General features: G+C 37.7%; 1 protein-coding gene across 1 annotated transcript in view; it reads left to right on the forward strand.

Moving 5' to 3' along the window:
- The window catches only part of ARHGEF38 (Rho guanine nucleotide exchange factor 38), a 128,207-nt gene that overhangs the window by 33,705 nt on the left and 71,924 nt on the right, over positions 1 to 22,578 (forward strand). Inside the window, exon 2 of the mRNA XM_001170503.7 lies at positions 2,911 to 3,098. Coding sequence (XP_001170503.5) covers positions 2,911 to 3,098 — 188 coding nt within the window. The remainder of the gene's footprint in view (positions 1 to 2,910; positions 3,099 to 22,578) is intronic.

Raw genomic sequence — 22,578 nt, forward strand, 5'->3', positions numbered from 1 at the left:
GTAAATTCTCTGAGAGATTTTTATACCTGAGGGAGAAGTTGAGTATTTTCACTGACACTTTATTTCACCCACCTTGCCCCCACAAATTTGTTCTCAACAAGTTGTTGAGCAGTATTGGAAAACCTAAGCAGTTTTTAATTGACAAAATCTGATGTGGTACATTTTAAAGTGCAGCAACTGAAACGTCTGTGAAGCAGGTTAAGTTAACATTGTGATTGAGTCCTGGAATTTAGAACTAAAAGGAACCCAAATGCATGTTTTAGGGATATTCCTTTGTCGACGATCAGGAAAAACTTCCTTCTCCTTGCTAGGATCCCAAATAATTCATAGATTAATTTTATAAGGCATTTATAAAATTTATAAAGGTTTAGAACCTGGAAAAGCAAATGTCAGAGCAGTTTTTCATCAGCATCATTTTTATTTTCAAGGAAACATTAAGTGATAATTGGGCAGTGTCCATACTGGTTTGTCAGCTCTCTTATGCATGAGATTTCCTCCTGTGCTCTATTTCACATACTCCAAGAGTAAAGGACCTCCCTCACACCTCTCTGCCCTCAGTCTCCCCCACCCCCACCCAATCATTTCACTATGTATAATACATCAAAATATTATGTTGTACATCTTGAATATACACATTTTTAAAAAGAAAGGGCCACAATGCAGCCTCCTCACTGCAGCTCCTCTCATAAGATGTCCTGTCTTCCTCTTTCATATCCAAAATAATTCATTGTAATGACACGTGATTGTAACTTGCTTTTTCAAATCTGGGGCACTGAGAGGCAGGCTGCTTCTACTTTCCAATGCAAATATTACAAATTAGGCTGGTGCAGTGGCTCACACTTGTAAGCCCAGTGCTTCGGGAAGCTCAGGTGGGAGGATTGCTTGAGCCCAGGAGTTTGAGGCTGCAGTGAGCTGCAATTGCACCACTGCATTCCAGCCTGGTTGACAAAGTGAGAACCTGTTTCTGAAAACAAAAAACAAAAAAACAAATTAGCAAGCACCCCCAAATTCTCATAATATAGATCAAGATTTGAGGGCTACAGGATATCTCATGCATTCATTCTCTCTCCTTGAATAGATTATCTGTTCTTATATAGCTCATGTGGATTATGATTTATGATTATGATTATTATTTTGAGACACAGTCTCATTCTCTCGCCCAGGCTGGAGTGCAGTGGCATGATCTCGGCTCACTGCAAGCTCCACCTCCCGGGTTCACGACATTCTCCTGCCTCAGCCTTCAAAGTAGCTGGGACTACAGGAGTCCGCCACCACGCCCGGCTCATTTTTTGTATTTTTAGTAGAGATGGGGTTTCACCGTGTTAGCCAGGATGGTCTCGATCTCCTGACCTTGTGATCCGCCTGCCTCGGCCTCCCAAAGTGCTAGGATTACAGGTGTGAGCCACTGCTCCCTGCCTCATGTGGATTATTTCTTTAGCACTAAATAGCCCAAATCTCATAAAACCATGTGGTTTTGGATGCTATTTGTCAAAACTTCCTGCTTTCCTGATGAAGGAGGGATTGGTAGGCGATAAATTGTTCCGAAACATACTCACCTGTGGGTCTGGATTGTCCAAAGATCAACCTAGTATAGCTTCCAAACTGATGCTGGAATTACTCTCCACAGATGTTTGAATATTGAGTCTCTGCCTTAAATGCTGAAGTTAGTGGACCAGAGAGAGAGCTCATTACTTTTTAAAGTGTCTGTTCACATTCCTGGGGCAGTCTCTCGACATCACACCATTAACTCTTCTGCTACATTGTTTCTCCAGTTGTCTTAGCTTTGTTCCCGGAGTCAGCCAAGAAAACACTCTATTTTCACTTTCACACATTGTGACCTGTACATTTATTTTTTACTGTACAGGCTCTTTATAGGCCCTTTTGTAAAGTTCCACATTCTCAGGGAATGGTGTCAACATTGAAGATGTCTCATATACCAGTTACTAGAATCATGTTAACTTTAAATGAAATATAATTACTTCTGCAACTGCAGAGACTAAGATGAAAATTAAGCTTCAAGCTTGAAGCAAATCCATTTACACACACTCTTACATACACAGACTCATACACTGCCCTGATGTTTATCGCCACTTTGATTTCATGGTCTGTGGTCTGGTTTGTGGCTTCCAAAATTTTACATTGCTGTGGGGAGCTCATCCTCGAAGATACTTAGCTTTCTTACTTGAATACTTCATATAAACTTTTGCTATGTGTGAGGCTTCCCATGTATCTCATTATCTCCCCAGTACTGTGACTTTTTAAATTAAAACTTTCTGTTCGACAGTTCAAGAATTTTGAAATAACAAGATATGCTTGATATAAAAGATGAACCATGAAAAATTTCAGTTGAAATTTATTTAATCCACCACTTCTTCACTCCTCATGGATTCTGATAGTGAATTGAAAAGAAAAACTCCAATCATGCAATTGTTTTCCATTTCATTGAGATTTGGATATTACCCACTGAGAATGAGAGGTAATTGTTTTTAATAGCAGTGACAAACAAAATTCATTTTCATTTACTAATTAAAGGCATTTCATTTACTAATTAAAATTCTTCCCTTGATTTAAAAGCAAATGTGAACGGAAGTTGTGAACTGTTTTTTTCATACATTTGACCTCCAGGCTGAATACCGGCTTTATAGGCTAAGCTACTAGCAATGGGCTATTTTAAAGAAGCCACGATAATTGAGTATCATTTAACTCACTTGTTAGAGGAAGTTCACTCCCACTTTTCTTCCTGCTTATAGTTTTGTAGGGGAATGTCCATATATCACTTCCTAAGAAAACATCATGAGGATACCTTCAGCCTTTTTCCTTGTTAACAAAGTCCTTTTAAGGCGTTGTTTGTAATGAAGGAAAAAGAAACCTCAGCAGAATGCCTCACCTGTATATGTTTTCATTTAACAGAAAAGATGACTCCACAGGGTGAGTGTTCTGTAGCTGAGACCTTAACCCCAGAGGAAGAGCATCAAATGAAGAGGATGATGGCAAAGCGGGAAAAGATCATTAAGGAGCTGATACAGACAGAAAAGGATTATCTCAATGATCTAGAGCTGTGTGTTAGGGAAGTGGTTCAGCCCCTGAGAAATAAAAAGGTAAATATATATTTGAGATTTTTTTTTCTCTCCCATATCATAAATAGGATCACTAGCACCATGAAATTGAAGCACTCAGGTGTATCAATGGGATGATGTGCCTTTCTCCCCAAAACAGCACTGTTCTCAGCTCTGGGGTTACAGTTTAGTACAAAACAAAGTCCTGCCCTTGTGGAGTTCACTTTCTAGTGCAGAAAAGGAGGAGTCAGACAATACACAATAAATAAATAAGCAAACAAAATTAAGATATGTTATATGGTGTGAAGTATGGCTGAGGAAACTAAAGCAGGGAAAAGGAATGAAATAAGGGGACAAGGCCGGGTGCTGTGGCTCATGCCTGTAACCCAGCACTTTGGGAGGCTGAGGTGGGTGGATCACCTGAGGTTCGGATTTCAAGACCAGCCTGGCCAACATGGTGAAACCTCATCTCTACAAAATTACAAAATACAAAAAATTAGCTGGGCGTGGTGGCACACGCCTGTAATCCCAGCTACTTGGGAAGCTGAGGCAAGAGAATTGCTTGAACCCGGGAGACGGAGGTTGCAACGAGCCAAGATCACGCCATTGCACTGCAGCCTGAGCAACAGAGTGAGACTCTGTCTCAAAAAAAAAAGAGAGAAAGAAAGAAGGAAGGAAGGAAGGAAAGAAAGAAAGAAAGAAAGAAAGAAAGAAAGAAAGAAAGAAAGAAGAAAGAAAGAGAGAGAGAGATGGGGACAAAGGAGTGGTCATTCTATTTCAAATAGAGTGGCAAATGAAGACTTTTCCAGTGGAGGACATTGAGCAGAGAACTGAAGGAGGTAACAGAATGGTCCAGGCAAAGTGGAATACAAGGGCAAAGACTCCAAGGAGTGATAACTCATCATTAGGGTTGTAAATACACAAATCAAACAATATAGAAAAACGGAAGCTAGAAAGTGAAAATGATCAGAAATTCCACGGTCAAAGAAAATTTCCATTAACACAATCAGACATATCCCCTCAGACATCTATTTGAACACTTACATATACATACACAAGCACATATATTTTTACATAAATGTGATCAAAACTACAAATAATATCTTGTAACATACTTGTTTCATCCAGAAATCTGTTACATGTATCTTTTTATGAGTACTAACATTTTTCAATATCTGTCTACTATTACAGTGGCTGAGATGTTTTGGATGTTTGTTTCCTTATATCCTTAGAATAAATTCCTAGAAATTAATTGTTAGGTCAAAGGGTATGCATATTTAAGATTTTGAATAAAATGGACAACTGCCAAACAGAAAGTCAATATGATTTTAATATTCATTCCTATTAATAATGATTCAGAGAGCATTTTCTCTGCATCCTCTTTAATGCTGAGACTTGTTGATTTCATAAATGTTCTTTTGATTCCTTCTGATAAATATCTTCTCATATATTCATTGGACTTTTCTGTTATTCATATCCATGTTTTTTGCTGTTTTAAAAAATGATGGTTTAATATTTTTCTTATTATTTTATAAGAACTTTCTGTATATTAGAGTTATTCTTTTTCCATCCCACATGTTGCAAATAATTTTTCTGGTAAGTCTTTTGGTTTCTAACCTTGTTTAAGATGTATATTTATTTTGTTTTTGCCATGTTTAGTCAAATATATCCAGCTTTATTGATTCTGAGACATATTTTAATATTACCCATGATTATAAAAGCATTGCTAGCCTGTCATGCCCCCAACTATTTACCACATTCAGGAGCAGATTTTATATTTCTTAACACAGTACTCTTCTCAGATTTTTTTGTTTTGTTTTGTTTTGTTTTGTTTTGTTTTGTTTTGTTTTGTGACAGAGTCTCGCTCTGTCACCCAGGCTGGAGTGCAGTGGCGCTGTCTCTGCTCACTGCAAGCTCCGCCTCCCAGGTTCATGCCATTCTCCTGCCTCAGCCTCCTGAGTAGCTGGGACTACAGGTGACTGCCACCACACCTGGCTAATTTTTCTGTATATTTAGTAGAGATGGGGTTTCACAGTGTTAGCCAGGGTGGTCTCCATCTCCTGACCTTGTGATCCACCCGACTTGGCCTCCCAAAGTGCTGGGATTACAGGCGTGAGCCACCATGCCCGGCCTAAGAAATATTTTTTTAAAAACCATCTGGCCTACATATTAGGGAAAACCAGTATAGGTCAAGGCACTTCTGACACAAAAATTGTTTTTTGGTCTAAGACAATGTATAAAGAGGAGTAGCAAAGAAGGCATGGAAGCCTTTTCTTACACAGGAAGTCATCTTCAGTTTGCCTCATGACTTTTATTTAATGCTTACTATATGTCAGATCTTGCTCCAAGCACTTTGTTAGCATTCTCATTTAATCCTCCACAGTTCCCACGCCAGAATTACCAGACACTTTCTGAAAACCTGGAAATGTCTTATTCATGATGTAAGAGTAGAAGTAATATTGATGGTCGTGATAAAAATTTGCTCTTTACTGTCATTGCTACGTATATAAATGTTTTCTGCTGTGTTTTCTTTATTTTATTAACATATAAACCAGATGTATTTGATATAACTGCTATTCTGGCAGATATCAATGGTTACTAACATGTTCATTTACATACTTATTCAAATGTTGATTTTAAATGCACATAGCATCAGACTCTGTCACTATCTATGTTTCCTTATGGTACAGTCCTCCCTGTCAACTCTTATTCTTTGAAAAATTTGGAACCTAGCCCACTGTGTCTATGTATTCTCACTCTCTCGCTCTCCTCCTTAATTCTGACATCTTTTGTAGGTAATTTCAATATTCATGCAAATAACCCATGCAACATTTGGGCCTCTCAGTTCTTTCACTTTTTCATATCCAACAATCTTTCCTCAATCCCATTCAGCCACTCACGCCAGGGTCATAACCTAGAACTTGCCATTACCAACAACTTCATCCCCTCAAAATCAGAATTTCAAGCTTACTATTCTCTGATGCCCAAGCCTACTCCCACTGGTACGATTTCTGACAACCTTCTGATGGCACCGAGACCTCCAAGCTATGGACATTACTACCATTTCATTCTTCATCGGGCCCAAAGATGCTTTAATTTCTATGGGTCCTTCATTATAATCGCTCCTTGCACATGACCTCAATTCCTTTTTCTCTCTTTCTTTCCATTTACTTCCCTGCAACAACTTATTCGAGTGAAGTTCAATTTTTCGTCTACTTCACACCTTTACCTGTGCAGCAGAATTAATCTCTTATAAAATTCATGACCACTTTCTACTGGGGCCCCCAGTAATGTTTCTGAGGAGATTCTCTCACATTCTTTTCCTCACATGTCAAACACCCCTTTTTCTTCTCTCAGCTTATGCCCTTTTCCATCATTTCATAGAGAAACTAAAAACAATAAGATGTGCACACTCCCAACACCAAATCTACCAACTTACTGCATCTCTACCTATATAAGTTGGCTTCCTCCTATTACCGGAAGCAATGGTTCCCGCTTCTAATGAAGGATGACCTCTCTCTGCTAGTGCAGTGGATTCTATCCCCTCAGACTGAAAGGTTTTACTCCAGTCTGTGTCCTTTCTCTCTCCTGAATAATTAGTTTACCCTCCTTATTGAATCATTCATAGCATTATTATCTACTATCTTAAAAACCAAAATCAAACACAAACAAACCAAAAAAATTGTTTTCCTCGATCCTAAAGGAATCATCTATATTCACTGTCTATTTTTAAATTAAATATAAAATATTTACTAGGTATAAGAACATTTGTGACTAAAACATGTTTCAAAATAAGCACAATTTATCAAAAATCTGTCCCTGCGATTGGCTAATGATCAATATAAAAAACAGTAAAAAACACGCCCAGTTGCAGTGGCTCACACCTGTAATCCCAGCACTTTGGAAAGATCAGCACAACCAGGAGGATTGCTTGAGGCCAGGAGTTCGAGACCAGCCTGGGCAGCATAGGGAGACCTCATCCCTATTTAAAAAAAACAGCCAAGTGTAGCGGCTTGCTTCTGTAGTCCAGGCTACTCAGGAGGCTGAGGTGGGAGGATCACTTGAGCCCAGGAGGTTGAGGCTGCAGTAAGCCATGATCACGCCACTGTACTGCAGCCTGAGAGACAGAGCAAGACCCTGTCTCCAGAAGAAACAAATAAACAGACAGACAAAAACATCAAATATACAAGAAAAGTCTTTCTTTGAATTCTTAGTCCACATTTGTATCAAATGGACTAAGTTTACCCTATATGAAAATGTTGCCAATTTAAATAATCTGCTACATTGGTGAGTCAAACTAGCCCCACTAAAATGAATGTCATTGATAGCTGTATTCTTATATATTTTCTCCAATTCTTTCTTGTGCTTTTACTTTTTGTTATTTTTCTTTACTTGTTTTTGGCTTCCTATGAAACTCTTATACGCAGTTCTCAGAATTGGTGTCTTAGACCATGCCAGGTAAAACTTTTCCATTATGGTAACATTTATGGTCGTTTATTTGGCACATTTGGCTTTTGCTCTCAATGCTGTGAATTACAATTCTCAAAATTCTAACTCACATTTTCTAGGTTGTTTTATTTGAATTGTTTATAGGTTGTTGATTTTTCACACTTTGACCTTGTTATTTAGGTATCTTTCAATGCTGTCTGCTCTCTGCCTTCCTCATTGTGGACTTTAATTTCATTCTAATAGTTCTCTCCACTAAGGTAATAGCAATTCTCTTAAGGTTCTCAGAATTCTCATGTCAGATCTGCCTTTTTCCCACTTCTCAAAACTTTTAACCTTTGATTAAGTAAATAAATGTTCGGGTACTCATATGACTCTTATCAGCGTTTATATGAGTGCTGAGGTAGTTAGTTGACACCACCAGTTCATTCAGTTCACTACCTTTTCAATGTTCGTTAGTTCTTTCCTGTTCTCACTTCCCTTCTGGACATTTAACTACCAGTGTCTTTGAGCACAAACCACCTGTCATCACTGTCAAAATTTGTAGATTAACACATACAGTTTTCAGATAACTATAGCAATAATCTGTAAACCATGCTTAGCTAAACCTGGGGCAACATAAATATTTTACAACTACAGGTTAAGCTAGGAGAGAATGTGGGTATCATCGGATTCATCATCTTTTCTCTATACAAAATCAAACTCAGACCACTCCCAGTAAAAACAAAACAAAACAAGTCATTTTATTTAAGTGAAAATTGGATGAAGGAAGTTGAAAACTGAGGAAAGTACCAGAAGTTCCTGGCTTAACTGAGTGACCTTGTATGAGTGAATCAGTGTACAAATGAGTGATTAGATCTAGCCCTTGACTGACAACTCTTCTGTGACAATCGTGCTGTAAACTTTAATCTTAACTTCAAGGCTTTTCTATGTCAGACCTTTACCGAACTGATAATACATCAAACTCAGCAGTTACACATGTTCTTTAATAGCAGCGCTGTGAGAGGTTTTGCAAAGAAGGCAAACATTATTCACATCAGTTAGTGTTGAAATATTTAGTGGGAAAACAGGTTCTAGTTATTTATTATCCAAACAGGGCAGTGAGAGATACTCTATGTTTTTGGCTATAAGTCAAAATAAATCAAACTAGAGTAGACTAATCTAACAATGGAAAGGGCAAAAAGTGATTGAAAGAAATAGCTGGAGGAATTTGAGTACTGTACTTATTTTTATTTTTCTTTGTTTTTTAATGATTTTCAGTTGCTAAAATTCACATAGTGCAAATCTACCAAAGATCTCAAGGGGGCTATAGAATTCCTCAGCTACTCGGTTTCCTCCCCTAGAGGCAAACTCCATTACCAGCATCTTTTTACCCATCCAATGATATTTCAAGTGTATGTGTTTGAATGCACACTTGGTAGATTTTATTTCTATAACAAGAAAGTTGTGTGTATTTATTTTGAATTTGCTCATATTTGGTTTAATCATGTGCCTTATGCTCAAAAATTTGTGTTTTCTAAAAAATGGTTTAAAATACATATAATTTTGTATTGACAGGAATTCAGTTGGAATTCTCTGTTAAAATTTTGATATACTATATGGCAACATTATATAAATAATTTTCACTAGAAAAAATATATAGAGGAAAATAATCACCTGTAGTCTTGCCACTTACAAATAAGCACAATAATTATTTTGGCTTATTGTTTATACAAACATACTGAAATGTTTTCTGGAATAGGAATTATGCCATACACAGTTGTCCCTCAGTATCTACGGGGCACTGGCTCCAGGATCCACCAAGAATACCAAAATACATGGAAGCTTAAGTGTCTGAAGTAAAATGCAATGGTTACATTTACACATAACCTACACACATCCTACTGTATACTTTAAATCATCTCTAGATTATTTATGATACCTAATACAATGTAAATGCCATCTAAATTGTTGTTATACTATATTGTTTAGGGAATAATGATAAGAAAGAGAGTCTGTTCAATACAGATGCATTTTAAAAAATATTCTTGATCCACAGAGGACTGATTCCATAGACATGGAACTCAAGGATTCAGAGGGTTGACTGTATGCCATTATGGAATATTTTCCCCTGGTGACAACAATATATTTACACATTTTATTTTCAGCCACAAATAACAAATATGAAATTGAAAAATTTAAAAAAATTATTAAAATAAGGGACCATAAATTTGATGTTCATGCTCTCTCTCAAATTCAGAGTCCTTGAATGTAAAATGGTGCCTATTACCGGTGTTATCAGTCATACCTAGGTTAGCAGTGGGCTGTTTCAATGTCAGGATGGTGGGGAGTATATCGAGCAATTGTTCTGTGTGACATCCTACAAAATCTCTCCCTCAGGGTCCAAAGTGGGTGAGGAAAGCCCTGGGATAGGGAAACACAAAAGAGAGGGAGTTAGGGAGGGAAAATTCTTAACTGGCCGCTTCTTCAAAGGAGCAAGGGAGGGAAGGAACTCCAGGGCTCAGGCATTCAGCTTCCTGCTTGTGCCCCCCACCCCAAACCAAGTTGCTGTAGCGTCAGCCATCATACCAACCCTGTCAGAGAAGGCTGCGTGTGAAGAGGGCTCACCAACTCCCTGAGAACACAGTATAGATCCAAGTATCCCTGAAAGGAGACAGGGAGGAGGGGAATATAGGTGTACTATAATAATAAAAATACTGTTCAAAGACCATAATACAATGAAAATTTATATATAATAAAGAGATAGCCAAAGTCCCATTGACTTCCTATGCATTTTAAGCTATATTTACTGCTAACGTATTCAGTGAAACTTGCATATCCCTTTGCTGTGTTTTTCATGGCTCCTCCTTCACCAGAGTGAGCCCATTGCCATCCGATACAACAGGAACTGCAGCTTCAGCACATGTCATGGGAATCTTCCTGAGTTCCATATCCTGCCCTCTCTTCCGATGTTTTTAGCTGGTTGGGCATCCCTGGTGACCGTCATGACACCTCAAAGCTAGGTTGTACCTCTATATCCAGCCCCTGGCTGCCTTGCTGTGGAACAGCACTCCCAGAAATTATACAGTGCATAGCGGCTCTGCAGCAGCCCTGATGCACTGCTTACTCGGCTCTAAATTTTAGTGTCACTCCCTAGATGCACTCTCTGAGATGACCCTCAGTTCTATCTGAATACTCTCACCACCCTTCTCTCCCAGCCCAGCTCCTCAGACCCCCCCACTTGTCCATAACAGGAATTCAGACAATGAAATGTAATGAAATTTTGCTACTTTCATTGAGCAAAGGACAGAATTACTGTTACAGTAGCTCACTGAAATACAAGATAAAAGGACCAAGGCAAAAATATTTTATCTAGTAATTATCAAAATATAGCCAGTTTTCCTAGATAGATAGGTGGATAGATAGATAAATGAAGCTTCTCAAAGTTATTTGCTAAAATTTTGCCCACATAACAAATAGAAGAAACCAGATGTAAGCAAATACCTTTGGGCATGAATTTTCGATGGTCACAGAGGACTCTTGTCAAAATTGTTTTCTCCAGCTGTCACCTTCACTAAAAGACATTTACTGTTTCCAGGAAGAATGGTCTTTCATTTTTGCTTAATAGGCAACCATGGAATTCTCTCTCTCTTTCTTTTTAAATCACCCAGCTACCCTTCCCATCTCTGTTCACTTCCAGAATTTTCTGATTGTAGTCTGGGCCTGAAAACACATTTCATCTTGGCTCACTGACCACAACTTTCTTAAAGTTGGCTACTCTCTAAAACTCTGTCTCTTCCATGAAATTGCCCTGAACTCAGTGGAGTTAAGGTATTGATTTCTCACAGACATGTCTTATTTATGCAAACAATTGCCTTATGCCATTTATAATATGTTCTACCCCACAACATCAAAATCCAATGCACACATTCTATTGTTTTGCAAGATGTTAGCCTTGGGGGAAACTTGGTAAAGGGTACATGGATCTCTCTGTTTCATTTTTTTTTACAACTGCATGTGAATCTACAGTTAATTCAAAATAAGAACTTTAATTAAAAACATAATGCCCTTATTTTCTCTATCTTCCTCCCTTTCTCTCTTTAAATTATCCTTTTAAATACACATGTAAAATTTTACATGTAAGGATAAAATTTTTCCTCTGATCCTTTACCTTGTTTACTCTCCCAAACTTTCCAATTTTTTAAAAAATATATTGTGTTTTCAGAGGGGTAGAGACTACGTTTAAGAATAAGGGTACACATTCGGTTGTTTGGAAGAAATCTTATAATGTATAAAACAATCTCCTATGTATCTTGGCTGTTTCTCACGCTATGCTTGAAACACCAGAAATCCATGTAAACTGTAAAACAAACTGATGAAAAAGCCAAGTCCCTTTCTCCACTTCCATCTCCTATTCGATCCAGCCCCACCCACTGTAGAGTAAGGCAGTTCCTGAGGTCAAACTCCTCAGTCACAAGACCTCACAGACTTTAGTGAGTACAGATATCCAAACCAGGCTGATAATTCCAAAGTAAAAGATGCCCTAAAAGCCAGAGAAAAACAGGGATTTTGTTCACTACATTAAATAAAAATCTGAGAAAACCAGAGCAATTCCTGCCAAGTATAATTAAGATGCTGGGAGAAATGACTCAAAAGAAATATACCTGCCTTTCTCATTCTACTTTGTATTGACCTTTCTGAACTAAGGTGCTGACTTGAAAATGTTATACTCTTGCTGGAAGTCTGCTTTAACTATCAATACAAATATTCTTCAATCCTTTACAAATACCGATTTTCATGAAGAATAAGATACATCACAACAAAAAATCCTGTAATCTGTATGACCAGGTTAGAACTCCATTTTTTTTTTTAAATCAAAGACTTGATTTTCACACTTTCTGTGGAATCCTAGCATTTATTATATAGTCTGAGCCATTGTTTCTCCATAATAAGGCCAGATACCTGAAGTCTCATAAAGTCAGAAAAAAAAACTCAATAAAATTTTTCTTGATTTTCTGTAAGTGTGTTAATAAGGGCAGTTCCTATGTGTTGGAGGTTAAAAATGTGAAATGTTAAATTTAAAAATAAAAGTCACAGTGTTGCCAGTCACAATGTGACTATCTTAATACATAATATCTAACTGGCCTCTTTCTCAAGTACTGACACCGAGTCATCACACTTCACTTACTTTCCCATTTTCCCCTGGAGGGACGTTTCTGTTTTGTCAACCTGGAAAACACATAGTTTGCTGTCATATTGGATTCAGATTTAGTTGGGTATGAAAGTGATACATCAATATTCTAGTATGTGAATTTTCTTTTTATGGGAAGGAAATCTCTTATCTTTGCTTGTTCAGAAAGTCTCAACTCAAAAAAATGAGGCATTCGTTTTTATCCTTGTACTATAGTTTTATGATGGAAACTGTCCTCCTTGTTGTTACATTTATAAGCACCTCCTAAGCTCCATTTTAGGACAGCTTCAGTGCTCTCTAATTTTTATAATCTATAGTCCAGATCAGAATCTGCTGGAATTCAGTGCAGGATTTGGGATGCCCAGGATTGAAAAACATAGATGTGTTAAGCGGATCTGTTTTAATATCCAGAAAAGTCATCCCTCAGCCTGGGCAAGATGATCTTGTGCTCATTACTTTACTTCTCAGAATGGAGGTGATGCATAAACCACAATTTTAATTTGCTTTTTTTTGTGCGTGTGTAGAATAAGCAACAAAATTTCAGTGGCTGTGATTATTATAATATTGCCATAAACCTCTCTAATGAAATGCCAGCAATGTTGAGACAGCTTTATTCAGGCATAGGTCAAAATAGCCATGCATATCAGTACAGGGCGATAAATCCTGGGCTCCAAACAATAACACTGGGCCAGAAAGGAAGCAGATATTAAGGAAACAATTATTTTATTAATATGCATTTATGTAAGGCACTTTAGACACAGGCAAGGTAGATGATTACATGAGTTAATTAATTAATTAATTTTAGGTCATTTAGAGTACGTAAGGACATATGAAACACATTTTTGTGTCATCAAAAAACTAAGAATCCCTTGTGAGAGGCCTCTTATAGCTATGAGAAGATAACATGTAATGCAAAGTGATAATTGATAAGTGTAGACAATAAGTGCAATTGGAGTTCAGAGAAGGGACAGATCACTTCCAGACAGATTAACTGAGCTATATTTCATGAAGAATGTGATATTTTAGTTGAATATGCAAATTAAAAGATTAAATGTTTGTCAAGTGCCTATCGCATGCAGTGCCTGCTCCTGAGCTCTGCGTGGGTATCAAGAAAATTTATGTCACAGTCTTGCCCTAGTAAAGTCTATAATGTGGCCAAGAAAATGACTCATAAACATATAAAACACAAATAACAATCAAAGATCTATTTCAAGGCAACGCTAGAAGTGATCATGACAGAAGGCAGTCATGATTAGTTGTGCTAATTAGTTAATGCAAACAATTAATTGCTTTAGACATTAGCAAAAGGAGGCACTCACTTCCCTGACCTGTTGGCTGCATTTGACAAAAACAGTGCCTTCTGTCTTCCAGGACTCTACACACTCTTTGTTCTCCCCCTACCACTCTGGCTGCTGCTTTTCAGTCTCCTATGCTGGTTAATCCTCATCTATAAACACTAAAGTAATTGAGGGCTCCGTCTGTGGTCCTCTTCTCTCTTTTGTCCACATTAGCTCTATTGCAAATCTGATGTAGTTCATGGCTTTAAATCCCATCTACATGCTGGTGATTGACAAATTTTTATCTCCAGCCTAGACATTTTCCCTGAAGTCCTCCTTTGTTTCTCCAATTCCCCACTGAAATCTCTACTTGATTGTCTACAAGGCATCTCCAATTTAACATGTTCAAAACTGAGTTCCTAATTTCCTCTTTAAAACTTTCTCCCTTGTATTCTATCTCATCTCAGAAAATGGCAGCTCTACCTTCCAGTTGCTCAGGCAAAAATCCCTGGAGTCATCCTTAACTTTTTCTTTCTCTTAATTCCCATATCAGATCGATCAGCAAATTCTTTAGTTCTGCCTTCAAAATTTATCCAGAATTAGACCATGTCTCATCTCCTCTCTTACTTCCACTCTGGTTCAATAACCTATCAATAACCTCCTGGATTTTTACAACTGTCTTGTGACCCATCTCTCTTCCTCTACCCTGTTTCAACCAAGCAGCCAGAGTGATCCTTTTAAAATATCAGTCAAATTATGTCACTCTTCTACTCAAAACCCTCCAATGACTTCCCCTCTCACTCTGATTAAAACCTAATATACTCATGATGACCTACAAGGTCCTACAGGGGCTGGCCCTCATTCTCACTGATGTCATCTATTTTTACCTTCTGACCTCTTCATTCTTTCTTGAACAAACCAGGAGCACTGCTGTTTCAAGCTCTTTGTTCTTGCTGTTTTCTTTGCCTTGAATGCTCTTCCCCAAAATAACTTCATAGCTTGCTCCTTCATGTCCTTCAAGACTTTACTCAGTAAATCCTTCCTTCACCACCTCAATCTATCTTAGACTGGATTCCTCAGAAGCAGATCCTGATAAAAGGATTTTAGATGGTATTGATTTGGGAGATGATACCCTGAAATAGCAGTAAGGGAACAGGGAAATGAGACAGAGAAAGAAGACAATATAGGGTACATTAATGAGTGGGTTAACTCTGTGGCCAAATAGGGCTCATTTCCCACTGGGAGCTTGGGGAGGCTGTACCGAACACATTGTCCTATGGGAGGAGTATTTACCCTCCTCAATTCCTGTTAGACATTGGCTAAGGGATGCTCCTGGGGGTGTTAATTCCTGGCACTTCTAACCTTGCCTGTGTGTAGGCAGAGCAGGCATCAGCAGTCAGAGAAAGCCTTTAGGTAGAAAATCAGAGATGCTTACACCAGAAGGCCCTTCACATGTCCAAGAATATTCAGAATCAAGGAGATATAAGTAAGGCATTGCCAGTGCTGCAGCCTCCCCAAAATTTCGTATATTCCTTTTGCTGTTTTTGTTTTATCCCTATAATATTTAACCCTATATTTAATACAATATATTTTCCTTACTTATCTTGTTTACTTTTCTCCTTTATGAATCATGAATTTTGTCTCATTTGTTCACTGCTGTATCCCCAGCACCTAATACAGTGCTTTATACATGAGCAGCAATAAATATTTATAGATTGAAAAAAAAAAGAGTGGATGAACAACTTCAGGATGGGTAAGTGATCCAGGAAGTCTTAGAGAAGGGATGGGATTTGCACTGAGTAAACATTGGTTAGGCGGAGGCAGGGTCAGGAAAGCAGCCCAGCAGTGGAGAACCACAGGAGCAAGAGTAGGTGAGCTAACATAGGGTAAGTTTAAAAATGAGTTAATTCCTTTTGATAGTAGCAGATGGTCCTTATAAAAATAAAAATAACTGGAGTAAGACGAGATAGGTCTTGTCCAGGCAAACTGTCAGACTGAGGAATTTGAGATGTTTTCTGTAGGCAACTGGGAAGAAACAAATGTTTTAGAACAGAGGAATTTAAACTGTGTTTTAAACCCAATTAAACATGTTTTAGGAAGACTAATCTGAAGTTATTTGTAAGCTGATTTGGGGAAATAGGAAATAAAAATGAGTGTAGAAGCTTTTTCAGAGGCAGAAACTGGGGCCTGATAGAGTTTTACAAAGTGACTAAGAAAAGGCTAATTGAATGTTGGAGATAGTGTGGTTAAGCTATCAAGATCAGACTTAGGGATGACAGAGGGGAGATCCTGCATTGACCCTAAGGTCTAGAGTCTGGAATTTAGTGGTACAGCTAATAGATGGTGCACCCAAAGACCAGTCCCCACTCCAGGGCTCACGCTTGCTTCCATCATCCTGGGCATACCCAGCAAAATCCAAACTCGGCTGAGTTTTGAGAATCTTCTGGAACTCAGGTGACCTAACATTGGTTTGGGCACCTTGGATTTTTGACAAAGGTAGTTGCTCAAAAAAAAGAGACAAGTGAGAAATTATTAGCAATTTAAAAATGTTTCCAGAACTGGCTCTGCTTCCTAAAATCAGCACTCACTCCTGCTCCCTTCCTTATCCTTACTGTCTGTGGTTCTTGGGATTCATACCGCAGCTTAATGCTGTGGGGAGCATCAGTCTACTTAGTAGTGCAAAGATCCCGCCCTGTCTCCAGATGAGGACTCTGGTAGTCTCATCATTTCACAGATCAATGAACATCTGAAGCACTTGTCTAGTTTGGGAACTGCCTTTAGCAGCTAGCAGTTTGGTAAAAATTCATTCCACAGTTTTCCTAAAAACAACAATAATAGCTACAATATATTGAGTACTTATTAGGAGCCAAGCATTATTCTAAACAACTTGTTTATATTAGTTAATATAATCCTCCCAGCAACTTATGAAGCAGGTTTAAGTGTTCCTACTTGACTAATGAGGAAACCAAGGAACAAAGAGGCTAAGTAACTTATCCAAAGTCACACAGCCGGAATGTGGCTCCTCCTTGACACCTGCTCACCAGCCAGCTCCTGACCCTCGGGAGGATGGGTGAGGAGAGGTAAGGGAGTGGGAAGGTGTACTTGAACTGATACCATCATAGACTAGCTTTACATTCTTTGGATTTTCTAGATATAATAATGTGGCACTCTTACAGGTACTTTCCTGGCCTTTTTCAGGCTATTCCCATGATGGTGGTGTTGGGGAGATTCTCTCTTGAAAGCCACTCGATCCAATTGCATCTGTCCCAGTTGGTGATTTGCAACTCTTTCCTGAGCCCCGAGGCATCCAGAGTGTACCTTCATATTCTGCCATTCAGCCTTGCAGGCAGAGTCATAGATATGTTTATACTAACTTCCACACCTCACAGGGTCCGCAGCTGGTCCTATAGGAAGCATTCAAGCATCCCTGACCCCCAAGACCTGTGGGAATACAGATTCATCCCAACATAGCCATCACTTTCCTACTGCCACAGCTCCTTTAGGTTTCTCAGGTATGAGCTCAACAGAGGTGACTTTGAAACAGTTCACTGAACCTTCTTTTGCAAGTTCTGCATATGGCAAACCATCTCCCACTCACTTGGGTATCTGATAGCTAAGAAATTGATGCCTCAAATGAAATTCAGGCAGGAGGTGTTTGTTTTTTAACCTTTTTGGTATGTTTACTATCTTCATGGGATTCCATGGAGACATCCTGGGGAAGAAAACATGATATGGACTAGCATAGTATGTGCCATGAAATCAAACAGCTCCTGGAGTGCCATGCTGCAGGAGGCAAAGCAGAAAAGAGGTGCAGAGGCAAGGCCACAAAGAGCCCCATGCCAGAAGAACTGACTTCATGTGTGTGGGGAAGGGAAACCATTGGAAATTTAAACAGTAATGCTTAACTTAGATGTCATGATCAAGTGACATTCCCCAAGGGAAAAAATGTGGGAATTACAGTGGTCAAGTGATTAAATCCTGGAAACACCAGAATTTACAACACAGATGGACTTCATGGATATTTGTTCTATGTTATACCAGTTTTTTGTCCGTAATTCCTGTGTTACTACTCAAGTCTACTGTCACACATCTGTCCACCACAGCTTTTTGAGCCTTCTGTTTCAGCCTTCTTTTTTCCTTTCATTTATCATCTCTAGGAAATTTTTCTTTTCCTTTCTTTTGCAAAAGCATTTCCTCATTTTTCAAATTATTTTCAGTGAGTTCTAGTTTTTGTTGTATTATTGAAGATTAGAACTTTGTAATTGTGTCATTAAATCTGGAAAAAAAATGGGTGTTAATGCTAAGTCATCCCTGATATCAGTAATTTCTTTCAGATATTAGGCCTAAAGGATATGGATGCTTGTTGAAAAAGTTATGAGTATTGCTATAAGCTCTCAGTTTGAGTATGTACAGGAAGAAGAAATAAACACACATGTACACACATTCACACACACCCTCACACAGTGAGTACTCAAGTGATCAAAGCAAAAAATGTTTACCCCATTCATCATGCCCAGCCACAAGCCTTTAAATATAATTTTTTGGCTGACATGGATACATTAAAAAATTATAAATTTTTCCTATAATCTCACTGATTGTTCCAAAGAGTTTCCAAATTACTTTCTCTATATTTCAACAATATAAATCATAGTGTTTAGTCTATGCTTTCTAAACAATTTCTGAAAAGATTACAAAATATACTAGCCCTCCAGCTCAAAAGACCTATTTTTTAGCAGGACTGTTTGTCTTTGGAACATTTCATATAAAATTCAAAGTAGGAAAAGGAAGGCAAGACCACCCCAAACCTCTGCTGAGTAACTTCTTTTCTGCCTGTCCCTGTGTCAAGGCAGAGAAGAGAAACAAAGGCAGAGACCTTTAGTCAACTATTTACCTTTTACCCAAGGATACCAATATAATAACTTTGCTTTGCTATTACTCGTCAAAACAAATTTTCTGTTGGACTTTTTTTTTATTTTAATTTTGATTTTAAGTTCCAGGGCTGTTGGACTTCTTAACTCAGGGACTTCTCAAGTTTGAACCCAGCCTCTTTCTCTGGCTTTGACTGTTGCCTCTGCCCTTCCTCACACACATGCTGAGATTTCTGTTCCAGAACTCCCACTCCCCTTTCTCCAAAGGGACTAACATCTCTGTGGCTAATGTAGGTCTGTCCACGTTAGTATCTTCTGGCCTGGAATGTTTTCTGGCAGTTATCAGGTAACTTAAGCATTTATCTGCAAGATTAGTTAAAAGACTTGCTGTATAGCTGTGATATTGATTCAACTCATAGTCTGACTCAATTAGCCAGTTTCAAATCCAGTTTCACAGCAGGAAATTTCACACATACAAATCAGCACTTTTGAGAAGCCTGATGAAATAATAGCTAGTTTACCCTGAAAAGCTTTGTAATCTAGAAGCCAACTGTCTCAGTAAATGCCATAGTAATGAGTTAATTATCCTAGCCCAGTGGTTGCTGGGGCTTTCTGCCAACATCCTTTTTTTCCACTTGCTGCAATTTCTGTCTCACAAGCAGTCCTCTTCTCAACTTCCTCACTAAAAAATAAAACAAAACCTACTTTATCCTCTCAGAATGTCCCCAGTGAGTCTCCACTTCTCAAATGTTTGGTAACCCATGGCAGCTTTCCTCCACTTCCACCTTACTGCAGTCTCAATATCATTGGGTTTTGATGGCTTCAGCATTAATAATGGATCAATCTAATTTAGAGGATGCATCCAGGCCTCACCAAAATGTTGTGTGTGGAACTGTCCTACAGAAGGAGTAGAGGACACCAAGGTTCTATTAGACCAAATCAGATGATGGCCAAGAAGAATTTGCCCTATATTAATTCTAATATAATTACTACATAAGTTCAGAGCCCAGAATTGGGGCCCTATTTGAACCTGGATTTACTGCGAAACTACACCAAATCCAAACACTGAAGACTTTTCTAGAAACAATTTCCAGAGGATGATTTGGTTGGTGGCAATCACCGTGACCCTTGAAAGCAGTGCTGTTTATTTTCTCCCTTCTTCTACAATTGTTGTATTAAATATATATGTCATGCACATATATAGAGAATTTTTAAGTTGTGTGATTTTGATCATCAAATTAGGAGCCCAAAAATATAGTTCCAAATTGAGATCAGGACAGCAATATCCAATTGACCATTTTAAATCCACTGGTTGCCAGAAGAAAAAAGCAATGTTTATTTGTTAATACTTTTAAAAATCCTTTAAAAAATTAATAACTTTAGCTCAGTGATAATCATGAGTGTGAATAAGACTTTAGCTAAGAGCTGATTATAATAATGAAAAGCGTGATCTATCTAGATTTCAAAAATTTATGAATGGTTAAGTACATTGCAGTATTTCCACAAAATGTTAAAAATGGTGCAATTGAGGAAAATTACTGACATGAACAGATGTTCACGTTATGTTGTTAAGGCAAAAAAAATTTAAACTATTTGAAGTATATAATTTTTTGTATGGATGTACACACAGACACACAGAGAAAAATAATCTGGAAAAACATATCTGAAAACATTATTAGTGGCTATTTCTGTGTGGTAGAATTACAGGTGACTGTATTTTCTTTCTTTTACTTTCTTTTGTCTACTCATCCTTAATTTTCTACAGTGACATGAACTACTTTTATAATAATAGCCTAATTTATTTTTTCAAACAATGTTTGTTCCTAGACTTCTTTACAGTGTTACTTTTAGAGATGTTAGTGGTTGGGGGTCTGCAGGACACCTAAGAAAGTTTGGTTTTTCCTCCCTGTGATGGGGTTCAGGCCGATTGATCCAGTGCTCATTAAACAGAAGCCTATAAACAGGCATGTCGCAGGTGTAAACTAGAGGAAGATTGCTTCTGTCAGCAAATTAGCCAGTTATACCAATGGCCAAACTAAGCAACCCAGTGTGCCTTTGCAGATAAAATTAAGGATAAAATTATAAAATATCCATGTAATTGTTTTGAACAACTAGATTGGTAATTTTTTCCCTTTAAACCACTTTTGATCTTTGCATGCTTATTATTCAGAGCCTAGTGAATTGATTACAAAGAATATTCATTTTTGACTCCTACAAGAGTAAATAGATCATGTGCATTGTACAGATTCAATTCAGTTCAAATTTTTAAACTTTTACTGAGTAACTATGCACATACCCAGAACCGTGTTAGACACAGTAGAGTACTCATAAAGGCAAATGTCTTAGAGGAACTCACAGTTTTGTCACAGAGACAGATAAATTAGTAAATATTTCTGATAAATAGAATAGAATGGGCTTCCATATAAACAGGGAGTAATTCAAAGCAAGAGTCACGGAAGTGAGGGAGAAAGAGAGGTTAATTCTAACTAAGGAACAGGAAATGTTTCCTAGAGAAAGTAACATTTTGGCTACAATTAAAAGTGTATTAATCTTCTTTGGGTCATAGATAACAGAAATCAAGTTCAAACTAGCTTAAATAAAAAAGACAGTTTGTCGGCTTATGGAATAAGGATTTCTTGTTTAGGCAAGGCTGGATCCAAGAGTTAACAAGACTTTGCCACCAGGCTTAGCTTTCCTCTTTGTGACTTTTTCACAGACAAGTTCTCCACAAAGATGACTGCCAAAGATAGAAACTTACATACTATTTTTGTCCAGTTAGGCTTCTATTTAAAAAAAAAAATGCCATAAACTGGGTAACGTAGGCAACAGAAACTTATTTCTCACAGTTCTGGAAGCTGGGAAGTCCCAGATCAAGATGCCAGCAGATTCAGTGTCTGATGAGGGCCCGCTTTCTAGACAGCCATCTTTTAGCTGTAGCCTTTTAAATTTGTTAAGTAACCTCCATGCTATTTTCCATAATGGCTGTACTAATTTACATTCCTACCAACAGTGTGCAAGAGTTCACTATCCTCCACATCCTCACCAATACTTGTTTTCCTTCATCTTTTTAACAGTAGTCATTCTAACAAGTATGTGGTCATATCTCATTTGATTTTAATTTGCATTTGTCTGATGATAGTGATATTGAGCATTAAATACCTATTGACCACTTTCATGTCTTCTTTTGAGAAATGTATATTTAGATCCTTTGCCCATTTTTGTAATTTAATTTATTTTTATTTACTTATTTTTAATTTTTATAAATACATAAAACTTGTACATATATGCAGGGTACATGTAATATTTTGATACAAGTATACAATGTGTAATGATCAAATCTTAGTAATTGGGATATTCATCCCCTCAAACATTTATCATTTCTTTTTAAAATTTATTTTCAAGGATGGTTTCAGAACATTTATAATTTTGTTTGTGTTGGGACATTCCAAATCTTTTCTTCTAGCTATTTTGAAACATAACAATAAATTATTGTTAACTATAGTCACCCTGTATCTTCTTTCTTTCTTTTTTTTTAACTTTTATTTTAAGTTCATGGGTACATGTGCAGGATGTGCAGGTTTGTTATGTAGGTAAATGTGTGTCATGGGGGTTTGTTGTACACATTATTTCATCTCTCAGGTATTAAGCCTAGTATCCATTAGTTTTGCCCATGTTTTAATGGGATTATTTGTTTTCTTACTGAGTAGAGCTCCTTATATATTTTGCATATTAACACCCCTTATCAGATGTGTGGTTTGCAA

This window comes from Pan troglodytes, chromosome 3 (genome assembly GCF_028858775.2).
Source record: "Pan troglodytes isolate AG18354 chromosome 3, NHGRI_mPanTro3-v2.0_pri, whole genome shotgun sequence".
Lineage (NCBI taxonomy): Eukaryota > Metazoa > Chordata > Mammalia > Primates > Hominidae > Pan > Pan troglodytes.